Consider the following 17,110-nt stretch of genomic DNA (forward strand, 5'->3'; position numbering starts at 1 on the left):
GCTATTTCGATCGCAGTGCTCAAAGAGCTGCGGCGGGGGCACGAGGCGTCGGGGCGCAGTGTGTCGAAAGTCGTCCGACGACGACGGCGACGACGACGGCGACGACAACGAGAGCAATTGCAGTCAGAGGGACAAACTGACCGTCCAAACCTGCAATGAGTTCCTCTGTCCACAGTGGAAGACTGGTGACTGGTCTGAGGTCAGTTGAGGAATTATCGCATGTCTTTTTTAAAATAATTCTAAACATGTTGTGACATTAAATGTGCGTTAGGTAACTTTCACAAAAATATGGTTTTCTCCATATTTGTTAAAACTGTCACCATGTTGTGTCAGTTTAATATAAAACAGGATAAGACTGAACTCCTATTGCGGCATGCAAAAATGGGCCGCTCCCGATCAAAAACAACCAATCAGAGCCAGGAGGAAAGTCTTAGTGCTGTCAAACATCCTGGTGTACACGCTGCTGAATAGCAGAGAAACTTACCATTACAGAAAAAATGGTTTATCCACTGTCATTGTGGCCATGCTAACTAGCCCTAGCATTCGTGGCAGGCTCTGTTGCGGGGAACCAGCTGTTGCATAGCAAAGAGCAAGGCGTAAGATGTGAGCGGTGCGTACACCAGAGTGATTGACAACGCTCCTTTCTTTGACTGGTTGTTTCTGACTGAGTCATGTATTTCTGCATTTAGTACTGGCAGAGCTGGGCGAAGGCTGAGGAGCTCAGTTTTTCCCCAGATTATCTTTCTTATATGACGTTGCCATGACATGATGGTAATTTCTACAACTATGTTAAAAATACACTGCTCAAAAAAATAAAGGGAACACTTAAACAACACAATATAACTCCAAGTAAATCAAACTTCTGTGAAATCAAACTGTCCACTTAGGAAGCAACACTGATTGACAATCAATTTCACCTGCTGTTGTGCAGATGGAATAGGCAACAGGTGGAAATTATTGGCAATTAGCAAGACACACTCAATAAAGGAGTGGTTCTGCAGTTGGGACCACAGACCACTTCTCAGTACCTATGCTGTCTGGCTGATGTTTTGGTCAGTTTTGAATGTTGGTGGTGCTTTCACACTCGTGGTAGCATGAGACGGACTCCACAACCCACACAAGTGGCTCAGGTAGTGCAGCTCATCCAGGATGGCACATCAATGCGAGCTGTGGCAAGAAGGTTTGCTGTGTCTGTCAGCGTAGTGTCCAGAGGCTGGAGGCGCTACCAGGAGACAGGCCAGTACACCAGGAGACGTGGAGGAGGCCGTAGGAGGGCAACAACCCAGCAGCAGGACCGCTACCTCCGCCTTTGTGCAAGAAGGAACAGGAGGAGCACTGCCAGAGCCCTGCAAAATGACCTCCAGCAGGCCACAAATGTGCATGTGTCTGCACAAACGGTTAGAAACCGACTCCATGAGGATGGTATGAGGGCCCGACGTCCACAGATGGGGGTTGTGCTCACAGCCCAACACCGTGCAGGACGCTTGGCATTTGCCAGAGAACACCAGGATTGGCAAATTCGCCACTGGCGCCTTGTGCTCTTCACAGATGAAAGCAGGTTCACACTGAGCACATGTGACAGACGTGACAGAGTCTGGAGACGCCGTGGAGAGCGGTCTGCTGCCTGCAACATCCTTCAGCATGACCGGTTTGGCAGTGGGTCAGTAATGGTGTGGGGTGGCATTTCTTTGGAGGGCCGCACAGCCCTCCATGTGCTCACCAGAGGTAGCCTGACTGCCATTAGGTACCGAGATGAGATCCTCAGACCCCTTGTGAGACCATATGCTGGTGCGGTTGGCCCTGGGTTCCTCCTAATGCAGGACAATGCTAGACCTCATGTGGCTGGAGTGTGTCAGCAGTTCCTGCAAGATGAAGGCATCGAAGCTATGGACTGGCCAGCCCGTTCCCCAGACCTGAATCCGATTGAGCACATCTGGGACATCATGTCTCGCTCCATCCACCAACGTCACGTTGCACCACAGACTGTCCAGGAGTTGGCGGATGCTTTAGTCCAGGTTTGGGAGGAGATCCCTCAGGAGACCATCTGCCACCTCATCAGGAGCATGCCCAGGCGTTGTAGGGAGGTCATACAGGCACGTGGAGGCCACACACAATACTGAGCCTCATTTTGACTTGTTTTAAGGACATTACATTAAAGTTGGATCAGCGTGTAGTGTTATTTCACTTTAATTTTGTGTGTGGCTCCAAATCCAGGCCTCCATTGGTTAATAAATTTGATTTCCATTGATGATTTTTGTGTGATTTTGTTGTCAGCACATTCAACTTTGTACAGAACAAAGTATTCAATGAGAATATTTCTTTCATTCAGATCTAGGATGTGTTATTTGAGTGTTCCCTTTATTTTTTTGAGCAGTGTATATTTTTCATAAAAGTTACGTACTGCAGCTCTTAACTAAAATCTATGCAGACCCATTTGCTTTTCTGTAATTTAAATTCATTCGGACCAAAATCTTAGGACTAATTTGGTTTGTCCCAGTTGCTTTAAATTATCCACTTCCTCCACTGTAAGTGAGTGTTGGGAAAGTGGTGATTGCAGAAGCCTGCTTAACCTCTGCTCAGTTTACACATAGTGAAGCTTGCAAAACTGTGGACTGCATTCCAAGATTTTTTTTTTTTTTTTTACATGTTGCTGCCAAAACACTTCCACTGTTCCATATACATATGCATAATCACACTTTCTCTGGCTTCTCGCTCCCATGCAAGGGCAATTTGCTCTGAGAACGTCTTCATTCAGATCATTGTGAACACAGCAGTTGCAACAACCACAATTAATGTATTGCGCTGCTTCTATGTCGCTTTCAACATTTTCCCTTTCAGTGCCTTGTAACATGTGGGAAAGGCTACAGACACCGACAGACATGGTGCCAGTTTGGTGAGGACCGCCTGGATGACCGCTTCTGTGGCGCAGCCAAACCCGAATCGGTGCAGGCGTGCCAGCAGCAAGAGTGCGCCTCTTGGCAAGTTGGACCATGGGGACAGGTGAGTTGTCCCTGCATACTTATTGTGTTTGGCACGCTAAGCATGTTATGTTTCTCTCGAAGATTTGAGCAAACGTAAAGTCGGGGTCAAGACTAGAGAGAAATTAGCAGCTCACAGTCCCGACCACGACCCAACTGAGAAACGGTGACAAAACTTGAAAATTGATCTCTACAGACTCTCTCCACTCAATTCAACATATATACGGCTGTAATTTGCAGTGATTTCTACTATTTATTAACTGAAGATACAAGCCGCACTTCTCAGAGTTTAGTACTTAATAAAAATCATTTCCTTTCACGATTACCCACTATCTTGTTGTTAGTTTGTAACGTAAAATGTCAATAAAATTGATTGAAAGGAATATAAAAACATTTGACATTGGCTGTGGTTAGGTTCCTGACATCTACAGCAGACATTAAAGGAAATATTTTACTTTCCACACATAAATGGAACTTGATCATCTAAGTAGGCTCAAAGCAGCGGTTTGTCGACTCAGACCAGTGATTTGACGCTACAGATTAGCTCTTAAACCTCCAAATCAAACAGTGCTGGGTTTTCCCAGCTGTTGATTTATCAAAGAATGGGAAAACTGCGACGTGTAAGAAGTGCAACGTAAAAATTCCCCGTAGAATGTGCACTGAAACAGGAAATGTGCTTGTTTTGATATATAGACAATGTAAGCGGGCCAGATCCCCCTGAATAGCTGTGTGATAAAAGCCTCTTCCTGAAACGATGCATGCGGCGCGGTGTCTGTGTGCATTCTCAGTTTGTAAACTGTGCACACAAAACTTAACACCCAAAAAATGCGAAATATTCCTGCGCCTCCCATCAGAGGATGTGCGCATGTTAACGTGCATTTGAAGCGGTTTAATGAAGCGCGGCCAAATGGTAGCTAAAGCCGCCGCCACACAAGTTTGACCCTGTTTCACCGAAGGCAATGAGCCAGAAGCGAGCGCGGGATTGTACCCTTTGACTTGGCAACAGTGGAAAAAACAGTCAGAGCAACGTATATGAACTCCTTCTGCTGCTCGTCGGCGGGAAAGCCCTCCGTTTGTTAATGTGCAGAGTTATTTATTTTCAGGGGAGATTTCATTGCCTCCTCAGGTAAACCAACTGTTTTATGCTTGCCTCTCTGTCTCCTTTTCACAGTTGTTAACATTTCCCCTCCACTCCTTTTTTCCCCTCTCTCTCTCTCTTTGAACTCAGTGCACTACCTCTTGCGGGCCAGGCTACCAGATGCGAGCGGTGAAGTGTGTGGTGGGCTCCTACGGGGCTGTCATGAACGACGCTGAATGTAATGCCGCCGCGCGACCCACTGATACGCAGGTGAGCGGGAACGGCATCTCCGCGGCGTCCCTTCGTTTCCTCGCTGTCAGATCTACGCTTTATCTGCAGAAGAAGGAGACGGCGGAAGGAAGCACGCATGTCCGTTCACACTGACGCAGGCGAAAGCGAGCGGTTCTCGTCCTCGACTCTCAGTGAAAGCATGACAACACGCCAGATAGCTTCTGGCAAGAAACACTGCCTTGCAAATATGCCCACTAATATATTCACATTGTTATCTTAGGCATGTCAAATCTGAAAAGTGTGGCGTGACGTGTATTCAGCATTTGGAAGGTGACCCTGAACCCCGGTCTCAAATTTTGTTCAGCATCTTACGGAAATAAAATCACCTTCTGTGCAGATGTGGTGATAAAACTTAGTCGTATCGCGATATTTTGTGGTAGTATTGTGATAACAATACAAGTGATGATAAGAACTATTATTACTTTTTTAGGTAACTACATGGCAGTGGCTGCCACAAATAGTGCTCTTGAAAAAACCTAACATTTGTAACGAGCTTCTTGAGGACGAAGTATGACTTGTATCACTAAAGTGCACACAGTAACTCCATTTAATCATATTTTCAAATTTATTCATATTTATTCACAGACCTTTATTGAAAAAACAGTGGAGGAAAGTAGTAAAAATAATAGTCCTGGCAATATGGACACTTTTTTTTCTACACATCCTTCACTGGAATTTATCATGAAAACGATAAATCAAAATGTTCTGATAAGAAATGTAGAACTTTTTCCATGTTTTACACTGAGGATAGTGTATTCAGGGAGATGATCAGTGTTATTTATTGTCTCTTATAAACCAATATTCAACTTTTTGGATGGTGGCCAAAAAGTCCAGAAATGGTCAAATCTGACCATTTTGACTTTTCTCCGTATATTTACTCTGTCCCCTACATGGCTTACAGCAACCTGCAGGAAATGGTCTTCCTGCCACTACTTAACTTAAAAGGTCAGTCATTCAGATGACTGCAGTTGAGTAAAAACCTGTTAATCGCCAAATTGGGTGTGCTGAAGCGAGGAAACGCCTAAAACAAAGGAATGAAAAGATCAGCTTTGTTGGATTTTGTTCAACCTTCCTGCTAATCTGTTTATAAAGCTTCTAGCATCTCACATATAATGAAAATGTTAAACTTTGAGTCTTCTTACCTCAGTAAATGTCTACATTGAAAAGGCGCTGTTGTCAGATCCAGGTAGTTAAGGTACGATGCATCCGAAGACCAAGTTTTGCTTTCAGTTTTCGGGGATTGTTGAGCTCCTTGTCGGCCTGAGACCAGGCAGGGCCTTTCGAGCTTAAACTTGGCCGGCATTGATAGTTGGTCCAATTTGTTAGAAACACTAAAAGCGATTCATTTCAATTATCTAAAAAACACATTTTAGATCAAACTTTTTCCCCAGAAAACGACACACATGAAAGTACTGACGTTAAAATGCTTACTGATCTGAAAAGCAAGTTATTTACAGTATAAATTGTGTTGGAAATGTTCAATTTTGATGGATATCTGGATAATAAATGCCCACTGCCTATGAAGGTTTTCCCTACAAGTCACATAGTGAAAAAGTTTAGTTTTTTTTATTAGGTTTGATGTTTTAGATACCTTCGATCTCTATTCCAGTGTGCCCATTTTGAAGGGGAGAACACTACCTTGCATTTATCATCATAAACATGCACACGCATACACACACACATGCACACAAAAAAAAAACTACAAAGAAACATACAGTATTTTAAGCTGAATGAGAGGTTTGTTTGGTCAGCGTGGGGCGTAAACCCGTTTCAGAGGGCTGATCCTGCAGAGTCAGGATGAGGCCCCCTCTAGTCGCAGCAGTTCTTAATTCCGGTGCCTGAGTCGGCAGAGACCGGTGACCAGTGACCCTGAAGCAGTCGCCTTACCTCGTTGTAATTCTGACTAGCCATCCATGAAGTGGGCCACCAGGCCGCCATTCCCACCACCGCTCTCTCCACCCGGCGGGGCTCAAAAAAAAAAGAAAAAGAAAGAAGCATTCATAGAAAGAGGGGACTTTTAATATAAGGAACGAGAGGCGGTGCAAAAGAGTGCGACACCACGTAAGGTTTTGATCTCCTGCGGGGATTTGTCAAAGTGAGACGCGTATAAGTGTGGCAGGAAGTGTGTGTGGAGCAACCTTTCGCGCTGCTGTGGGGCCTATTTGTTTCTTTTAGGAAGCAGAGTGTGGAATGTGTAGTCTACTCAGAGTCTGTGAGACCTGATTAAGGTCGTCATTCCTAGAGACAGGGGGTCAGAGGGCACCAGAGGGCAGGGGCGGTGGGGGAGAAGGCGGAAGGTGAGGGACAAGGGGGTGGATTAGGGGTGGAGCTTCGGACCACGCCAGCATGGGCATTGGAGCCCTAAATACCACTCCACTATGACCTGTTATGACAGGGATCTGGGCTTTATGCTGAGTGGCTTACGGCCACAATCCATAGTTTGAACTGACAGGGCAGACCCTGATAATGTTGTTGTGATAAGGTGGAGGTGGGGGGGAAAGGTTGATGGGAACCATACCCACTTTCAAACATGGCGCTGAAGGAACAGACCGAACTCGTTAACAGTGGTCCCTTGTCATAAAAGCCTTTCTCTGATATTCCTGGCATTTTGTTTTCAGGGATGAATTTTGTTACAGTACGGTGGTTTTATTAACTGCCCGCATGAATGGGCGTATGTGTCTCGTATTTCGCAGGACTGTGAAGTGGCCCAGTGTTCCGGCAGCCACCCTGTCCCCCCGGTAACCAAAGTCCCGTCTCACCAAGGCCACAGGACCCAGTGGAGGTTTGGTTCCTGGACTCAGGTTGGTTCCCTTCTCGAACTTCCCATCGCGTCAGTCGGTTCGACGTTTTTACGTCGTCTTGACATTCCTCCTCCTCTTCTTGACAGTGTAGCGCCAGCTGCGGCAAAGGCACGCGGATGCGCTATGTGAGTTGCCGCGACAACCAGGGCGGCGTGGCAGAAGAGTCGGCGTGCGTGCACCTGACAAAACCGCCTGCCCGGGAAGTGTGCTCGGTTGTAGCCTGTGGACAGTGGAAAGTGCTGGAATGGACAGCGGTGAGGAAGCCGCCATTATCTGCAAAAACACAAAGTCTTACCAAGGATTTTTGTCTGACTTCAAGTGCAAATATGTCATTACTCATAAAATTGAGACAAAACTAACTTTTCAGCAAGATATACAACCTTGTTTTAAGTCTATAATGCTTGAATGTTGATATAAAAAAGTACTAGTACCACTGGCAGTTTTCTTCACTCATAGCATAGAAAAAATGTCTTGCTGTGAGTGAAAAAATCTGCCAGTCGAACTAGTACTTTTTGTCAACATTACTTCAATAAACCACTGCATATGCAGCATAACGAGTGTGTGACATGGACTGGAGAAGAGGTGCAAGCAGGGACAGAGAAGGTGTGAGTGTGCGTTTAAGTAGGAGGCCGAAGGAGTGAGACGCAAATTTCTGGAGCTGATGCGAGAGGCTGCAGCGAGGGGGCTTACGTTCTTGCTTACAGATGTTTCTCATCAGAGGCGTGGCGGTACCATACAGTCAGACTCCCAGTCCGGTCACTGTGCACCGCGCACACAAATGCACCCCCACATCCACCCGCTCATATCACCGAGCCAAAAATACCCAGTGGCCATCTGAAAGGAAACAGTTCATCTTGAGGCCAAAGCAGATCTGCTGTTCTATAGATAGTCACACGCTCACATACACACACATTGTGCACAGAGGCGCATAACCCTGTAAAAAGCTCCTTTCGTCTCGCCAGAGTACTTCGCACTATATTCTGCAATAGTTGATATGCGACAAACACCAGGTGCATTCAAGGAAAGCTATCCTACAGTATGCTATGTCAGGAGAAATATTGTGACATAAATGTATAAACTTTAGCAGATGGCTTTATGTAAGGACTACAAGGTTTCCCCCCAGAAAACTTGCCCGGTGGTTGGGCGCCAGGGCAGTTATTCATCCAGTGGTCCGTCGTGTTTTGGAGTTAAAAGAAAATGTTAAAAGTTGACAGAAAATTTTGAAATATTGCTTGATAATTATGTTATTAAGAGATTGGAAGATTAATACCTGAACATAAAGCCATACAAATGCAAACATTTTAAACATAAGCTATGCTTAGCCTGGTGGGGTCACAAGAAAAGCCTGGTGGTCTGCCAGGCTTATAATACACTGGGGGGAAAACTGGACTATCTTAGAGAGAAGCAGTATTCCTGGTGAAAGATCAGACCTGTCATTTTTGTTTAACCTGAAACATACCTTCTTCAGGTTTTTCTTTCAAAAACAGACACTAATCGAGTTTTTATGCAAATGGTTTGGCTTTTTCATTTTACAAGCTGGGTAAAGAATTCACTCTATTCAACTAAAAATTCCAAATTGAATTCAGATGTTCCATTCACATCCAGGGTCAAAGGCGTGTATATATATATATATATATATATATATATATATATTGCAGAATTGCGCTGCTCATAATGGCAGCACATTGGAGTCTTTTGTTCATAATTATTTTGGTTGAGGCATTGTTTTTATTTATTTATATGTTTTTGGACCATTATTCTCCCTGGTTCATGGATGATGTGCAGCTGGAAAGATTTTTGGTTCTACTTTTTAAAAATGATTATTATTTATTTATTTTGGACAGTTTTTATGCTGCGTCTCCTGGGAGCAGCTGATTAGCATTCCCAAGCCAAACTAATCCCTGAACTATGAGTTGAAACTGGAGGCCTTCCTGGATTCAGAGCAGAAGAAGGAGAGACTTCAAACCATCGCTTCCATTAGTCATGATGGGATGATATCTCCAATACACACGTTTCTCCCTAACCATACGGTCAGACAAAAGCAAATGAGGTTAGCAGTAGCTTCCAACAGATGATTGTGCCACCTAGGACATGTTTCTATGAAATATTGTCTCTGCTGCCTAAATTTTGAGCTTAGCACGTTACGCCGTACAGCGACTGTGTCTTCAGTCAGGACACGTTGCAGGACTGCCCACTACTGGAACTCCTTCCTTCCCACAGTGACTCTTTGAAGATACTTGGATGATATATGAGTTATGTCAGCATTTACTTTCCTTTTGGGATACATAAAGTATTAGTGAACTGCATCAGATGTGGTTTTGTGCTCTACATTAAATGGTGACAGGAAAGCCATACTGTTTGCAAGCAACACAGGAAGAAATAAACTGTGCCTCAAGATCCTGAGATTTAGAAATGGTTGTAAGAAGGAGCTGCAGCCATTTGGATCTTTTTTTTTCCCTCCCAATCATTGTGAGACAAACAGAGTTCAAACCAGGGACGAGGTCTTTCATGTCCTCCAGATCTTTGAACTCAAACCATGAGTAAACGGCGTTTGATCTCAAATACGTCGACTAACACCGCACGTTTGTGTTTCACTCAGTGCTCTGTGACGTGCGGCCAAGGGAAGACGACAAGAGAGGTGGTGTGCGTCAGCTTCAGCGACCAAGAGGTGAATGCGAACGAGTGCGATCCAGACGATCGTCCAGCCACAGAGCAGGACTGCGCCTTGTCTCAGTGCCCGTCCCGTCCCAGCGAGTCCCTGCCTTTGCCGTCCTCACCGAACACCATTACCAGGAGCAACGTGGCCCGCGGCCACTCCCACCAGTGGCGGACTGGACCGTGGGGAGCGGTGAGGCATTTTACATACTGATTTAAAAATTACTAAGTGACTTTGCAAATGTAGCGCCATTAACAATATTTGTTTTAAGACGTGAAAATGCTTAAAAATGTGGAATTCTTTCATTCTTCCAAAAATGTACGAAAAATCTCATCTTTACCATAGTGCCATTGTGACTGAATAGCTTTTTTTTTATTACACCAACGGTGTCAAATTTTTAATGTTTGTGTTTAAAATTTCATATCCTTTAAATTAAAACTATTTTAAAGGTAATCAAAGACTTTCAACGGAAATTATACTTTACATGAAATCATTTCTATGCCCTTCTGATTCCCAAAACCTTACCTCTGTATAAAAACTCTGGCGACCCAGAAAGTCCCATACATCCATTTTTTTTATTTACAATTTTTAAATGTTATTAATAGACAGTGCTGTCCTCCTGGAAAAAAGTGGGTCATACAAACTCCTGGCAAGCATGGCTACCAACATGTGTGGCACCAGAATTTTTTAAATAATTAATTATTAAAGTGGGATTTTTATCCCATTTTGCATATTATTTTGTATAGATGCATTTATTGCAGTATTTTTCATGTATCTTTTTTCCTGGGGATATATACAGGATATAAATACTTACTATAAAATCTAAATGGCCACTAAGAAACAATCAACATTAAGGAAACTTTTCCAGTTCTGAAAGTTTGCAGATCTCCTGCCTTTATGTAACGTTTTTAAGAGAAATAATTGGGGGAAGTGAAGCTATTTTGGGTGAGTGTTCCTTCCTCTGTTTTAATTTCGACGTAGCACCAGAAATACTGTGACGGCAGACCTGAGTTGGTTTTTACTCTGGTTGTTTTGTGTGCTCATGTTATTTGTGTACACATAGATTTACTATCACAGGTGATTCTTGTGATTTCCATGTACTGTATATGATGATGGGTATTTGACTATATTGCACAATTGCCTTTATTAGCGTTAAATGAAAAGTATCACTTTTCAAACTCTGAAGCAGTGAGACTCATTATAGAAGCTCCAAGAAGTTGAAACTCTGGATTTGAGGGTTAGAGGCTCTCCTGAACTCAAATTCCAATATGGCCACCTAGCATAATGAGCCCTATTTGTAATCAAAACTAAAAAGGACTAAATGCACGCAGTACTACACAATCCTTCTAAGTGAAGGTGTTGCTACAGTTTCTGAATGTTTACAATTCAAAGAAGTGCACCGTTGTCAGCTTGCTAGCGGTTAGCCTGATCTATCGGCAAAATAATTACCAAATTCCAAACGTTTTCCTTATTGGAACTGGAAAATGGTTATGTTTAGTTTTAATCTTTATTTCCCACAGTTTCTCTGCCTTTTGTATAAAACTTAACTGTAGTTGAAGTAGAAAAACAGTTAATTTGCTATTTTTGTAGCTCATAAAATTTTCCACCGGCCAATTATAAGTGACCCGTAGGCAACATGTTGCTGTGTTTTACAGTACAAAAACACCACTATAACTTTTATCGCTACTAGTAATTAGCCAAATTCTATCTGTTGTCGAATTTGGGACCAGCAGCATGCTTACTTTGCATTTGATGTTATTCCATATCCAAGTTTTGACTTCAGAGCTAAATGAAACACTGTGTAAAGATCCAACTTATTCATATTTACCGAATAAATAGCAAAACGTCCAGTAAAGCGGATGATGTAAGTCATTTCATTGAACATTATTCCTGGGAATACCTTTGACTGAGTACAGTACCTTTTCTCTGTTGACCACAGTGCTCTAGCACATGTGCTGGAGGTTTCCAACGCCGAGTCGTTGTGTGCCAGGATGAGAACGGTTACCCTGCCAACAGCTGCGAGGACCGCAACCGACCCACTGAGCAACGATCCTGTGAGTCAGGCCCGTGTCCCCAATGGGTCTACGGCAACTGGGGCGAGGTGAGGCGACGCTTCATATTACTAAAGCTTAGATAAACTAGAAACTTTGTCGTCCTTGGATTATAAAACCTCCCGTTTGTGTTGTCTTCAGTGCACTAAACCTTGTGGCGGTGGGATAAAAACGAGGCTGGTGGCGTGCCAGCGTCCCAACGGAGAACGCTTCAACGATCTGAGCTGTGAGATCCATGACAAGCCACCAGATCGGGAGCAGTGCAATACTCAGCCGTGTCCTTCTAGTCCTCACTGGAGCACAGACCCATGGAGCTCGGTACGCTCATAAAAAAAAAAAAAAATACTCACATCTTTTAAAATGTCCATGTTTTTTTTCCTCAAACAATAATCCTAAAGAGGCAGAATGACTGTGGTGCTGCTGCCACAGAGATATTAGGATTTTTTTTATTTTTTTTATGAGTCCATTTCTGGATTCCTCTCTGTTGATTGCTTGGCATTTCTTCAAAAACATTTAGAACGTTACTTCTAAGGCACTTAAACGACGAGACATCCTCACAAGCAACATGCCAAAAAAAACCCTGAAACGACACGCTTCGGAGACAGCTGCGACCGTATGAACGAGAAAGCATTTCCTACATTACTAAAAACTCTGAGCTTTTAGTTTAAAACATCAGGATCAATTTGTTTCACAAAGATGGTGGGGTAAAATATTGGTTTAAAGATAATTTATTTTTGTTTCTTTTTAACTTATGGAAATACTATTAACTTCAATAATTGAAGGACTCTTTGTATACATACATTCAGCCAATCACTGTTCATATGCAAATACTGATGACCAATTTTGTATATCAGGAAAACACCATAGATGCCTATTCTTTATTATCCAAAGAATGGTTCATAATCCTCCAGCATGGGGCGTTACAATACACAGCTGTAAGAGTTATTTAGTGAGTGTTATCCGCAGAACCAAACATAGGATATCAAGTGGGTTAAACTCTTTGTGTACTATTTGTTTTATCAACCTCTTTTTTTTAAATGGCTGTTGTTTTTAAAAATTCAGTTTGTCTTAAGGCACATGAGGGTTTATAGCAAAGTTACTAATCATAACAAGGCACTTTATTTTACAGTTTATGTCCGTATCTTCTGCTGAGTTGGTTATTATAAATGGATCTGTATGTAATGATTCTCAACACCTGCATCTGCAGCAGAGGACAGTCAGAGCCAACATAGTTTAGAGGAACGTGGAGAAGTTCTCATGGGACAATAAGCTTAAATACTCAAGAAAACCAAACATTCAAGAGCAAAATGTCATCATGTAAGGCAAGTTAAACACAAAGTGCTCTTATTTTCTATTCGTCGGCCAATAACAAAGATAGAAAACAGAATCTAGTTTGATTCTTTAATACACATCATTCAAACGACTTGATCTGGACGTTGACTTGATATTTTAGATCAGATTAGGACATTCCCATTGGCACTGTTTTCTTAACTGTTGTTCTTGTTGGCTAGCCATTAATATAAACAAGTGATTGATGGCTTATAAAATTTTTTTTAAAAAAGGTTTTTTTTCCAGCAAAAGTAATAAAGTATAAGAACATCTAATTTAGTATTTGCTATTTCTGCAGATGACGTTTTTAGCAGTAGCTCATTTACATGTTGGCCGTATAGCAATGGAATGCCCCCCCTAAACCTAGCAGCTAGCTTAATTTGAATTTCTTAAAATCTGAGAGATGGGCTACACATACCTTCAGCTCTGCAGAAAGACCGCTTTACTTTTTGTAATCTCTAATTTATACTGTGTGCATTGTAATCTTTGGATTAGGTACAGGAAGCTGCCTCTGACAAAAGATTTGTAACTATATATTGTTCCATTTCAACATGCAGTTAGCGGAATAACATTACGGTTGTTAGTTTGGAAAAAAAAAAAAACCCCACAACGTACACTGAATTTTGTTGCAAGGACTAAGTGTAAATACAGGTAATCTAGTGTTTATTTTAAGTACGAGTAAAGCCTTCAGTAATTTAAGGGGAATGCTCATCGAGAGCGCCACAGCTAACAATTGAACGTGCGTTAACTTTCACCTTTAATAAGCCTTAGATCCAGTCGTGTTGACGTATGCCGAGACTGAACAGATGACTAGACTACAGCTGTCATTTTTTTTGTATCGTCGATACGCCTGAATAGGATGGGTTAGAAAAGAACTAGTGGGTTCCACGCCTTGAAGCACCCACTGCTAGCTAGTTTTAGCTAATGTGGGTTGTTTGATGGAAACAACACACTGACGCTACTGGTGTGTTTTCAAAACTGGGTGTGGCTTAGCTTGATTCTCCCTATGAGAATTTCACTTTCATCCTCTATACTGGGATTCTTGAGACTACTGTCTACTTCAGTAACACACTGACTGTTCATAACTGCTTCACACAACTAAACTTGAAAAAATATGTCCCTTTAAGTTCTCGTCAACTCTGAAGTGCCTAAAATATTCCGTATCAGTGCTTTACAACAAACAACAACTGCTGTGCAAGGACTGTAAAATAATGTGTCTCACTGAGTTTCTGGAAATTATTAGAACCTTTGTATTCCAGGCTTTCTTAGTGTGGCCAATTTTTTTACTTTTTGAAAGATATTTCCCCTTGCCTGATGCAAGTGTTTTATATATATTTTAGTTGATGTTTGCGTTGTACAGTAAGTACCAGGAAATTCAAAATGTATTATCCTGTGTTACACCTCATAATACCTCACTTAAAACGCGACACGACTCAACTAGCCATCAGACAATGATAGAGTATTCTTCCTTGGTGCTTTTTTGCCAAATAAGGGATAAGTTATGGAAACCATCACTTTTTTTCTTTGTTTGGTTCTTCTTGTGGTGCAATGATGTTTGATGCTGCCTGTTCTGTATTTTTGTTTCTTTCCAGGTGCAGTCTATGCACTGACAGCTAAATGCAAAGAGTAGTCAGTTTGAATTGTTTCACAGTTTCGATTGAACATTGCCATGTTGCCATTAATTGTCAGTCAAACACGGTATGTGGCTAAACCATTTGGAACGGATTGCTAAATGTTGTGCTTCAAAACATGTGATTCCTGTGACCACAGGGGTGGCTATTGGTGTTTTATATCCAGAGCTCCTACTGTGAGCCGATCTAATGTGTCTACCTCAGTCTTGAGGTAGACAGAGATTGCTTTCTGTGCACCATCTTTGTCATCCCTCGCACCGGAGCGAACATGGCTCGCTAAGATTAAGGATTCATTGTTGGGGCTATCCAATGCATGTGATGGCCCTACACACAGATCTAAAAGGTTTTCTTCATATTTCACTTTGATTTTGCTAACTTTCTGTTTTGGAGGGGAATGGTAACTGTCCAGGATTTGTGGTTAGGGACAAACTTTGCTTACAGCCCACCTGGTTGACTCCTGGCCATAAATGTCTGTACTGACATCCCACTTTATTTTAAGGGCCTGTTAACACAGCTGTGAGTAGTTTTTTTTTTTTACAATCATTTGCTAATGAGAACTATTTGTTTCAATGACTCCCATGTGTGATTGCTAAGAGGCAAAAAGTCAACATCTAGGCAGAATTACTAACAAATCGCAGTGGATTTTTAATGTTCCCCATTAAATTTTTCCATCTGTGCAGTTTGGTTTGTAGTCCGGCACTTGGTGCAAATAGCACTACTAAAACCCAAAATTAACAGGCTCTTAAAATAAGTGTATTTAATGTCTCGTATTCGCAAATGGCAGTATTAGTCTGTTGCAAATTTATTTTCTGTATATTTATGTAATTACTTGTATTTATTGTTCCTTTATTATCATGCTGTCAGTATTTAATTTTTTATGGTTTTTGTTGGATTTCTGTGCATTTCCAGAAAAGGTCATGATTAAAGTGAAGTAGAGGTACTACTATTCAAGGCGTTTTATTTCATTCTTATTTGAATAAACAATAAATCTCTTATCATGTACAGTGAGCAACGGTAACTGAAAGACAATTGAATTGGAAACGTGGACTAAAGGGATGATACGGGATCGTTAGTGAGGTTTTGGTTAGAGGTAATAAGCAGTTAATGTCCTACCTGTGGTAAATAACATTCTTAGTGTCGCCATGTAGTGTAAATCCAGATTAGGTGGTCCAGAAAGCTGTAGCTAGTGGATAATCTGAGAGGAGCCGAGAACAAAGTAAATCCAATCTCCAAAGTGTCAACAGTTTATGCCATAACAGTTTGACAATATTTAACCTGTTGTCATGTTTGCATTGGGCAAATAATTACACAAAAACAAACTATTATTAAACAGCCCATCACCAATGGTCTACAACACGGAGTTACCAGTCAAGGTAATTCAATAGAAAACTGGTAGTGTTGAAATCAACACAACCAGTAAACCAACATTAATTTAAACTGCTATGGTGCTTTTTCGTTTAGCACCTGTAAAGACTATAAATGAACAATTCTCAGTATGTCTCACCCCAGAAAATCAGCCCGCTTTCATCTACTTTTCCTGTAAAAATAATAACTGACTACTGTGTAACTAAAGTGCCCAATGCAAACTTTTTGATGGCTTAAGAGTCAAATAGTATTTAAATTAACCAATTTTATGTTTAAAGTTCTCTTAGACCCCTCTTGGATTGCTTCACCCTCCAGGTTCAGTTAATCTGGATTTGTACTGCTCAGTTGACTAGAGCGAATAATTTAACTGCCTACAACTTTTTAACAGAACCTCACCTCAAAAGTCCTGAATTATTTCTTTTAAGCTACAAGTCTAGAATTAAATTGTTGACGTACCTCAAACGTTCCATGAAACAAAACTTCTCCAGATCAAAACTAAACTACAAAATAGGAGAAGCCAAAATTCTGCAAAGCACTGAAAATGAAAATTCACACACGGCTGAACTCAACTTGACGCTCTCATTTCTTTCATTTTTCTTCTTCACATTTACATCTACATCAGGTGTTGAAAACCACTTCCATCCAGATGAATCTCTGTCCTGCTTCGTCACACTTCATAACTCATTTACTGCGCTCAGTCACTCAAAGGGCCGCACCGACGCTTTTTCTATGATGCATTGTGGCGCAAGCGTGGCTTTGAACTCGCTAGGCCTCATTATTCTGGTCTGCTGTGTACTGGTGACTCGGACCTCAGCGTGAGCCTGTGAAAGTGACTGGAATAAGGGCAGTGTCAAAGGTCACCGTTAACTGACTTCGGTCCCCTTCTTAGATCATTGTTCTTTCATCATATGCAGAAGTCTGCTAATTTAA

The 17,110-nt window shown here is 41.9% G+C and overlaps 1 protein-coding gene across 1 annotated transcript in view; it reads left to right on the forward strand.

The window, feature by feature from the left end:
* The window catches only part of adamts9 (ADAM metallopeptidase with thrombospondin type 1 motif, 9), a 56,219-nt gene that overhangs the window by 20,814 nt on the left and 18,295 nt on the right, over positions 1-17,110 (forward strand). Inside the window, 8 exon segments of the mRNA XM_032550139.1 lie at positions 17-199; positions 2,839-3,000; positions 4,207-4,326; positions 7,041-7,148; positions 7,235-7,402; positions 9,748-9,996; positions 11,744-11,905; positions 11,997-12,173. Coding sequence (XP_032406030.1) covers positions 17-199; positions 2,839-3,000; positions 4,207-4,326; positions 7,041-7,148; positions 7,235-7,402; positions 9,748-9,996; positions 11,744-11,905; positions 11,997-12,173 — 1,329 coding nt within the window.

The sequence above is a fragment of the Xiphophorus hellerii genome, chromosome 20 (genome assembly GCF_003331165.1).
Source record: "Xiphophorus hellerii strain 12219 chromosome 20, Xiphophorus_hellerii-4.1, whole genome shotgun sequence".
NCBI classification, from domain to species: Eukaryota; Metazoa; Chordata; class Actinopteri; order Cyprinodontiformes; family Poeciliidae; genus Xiphophorus; species Xiphophorus hellerii.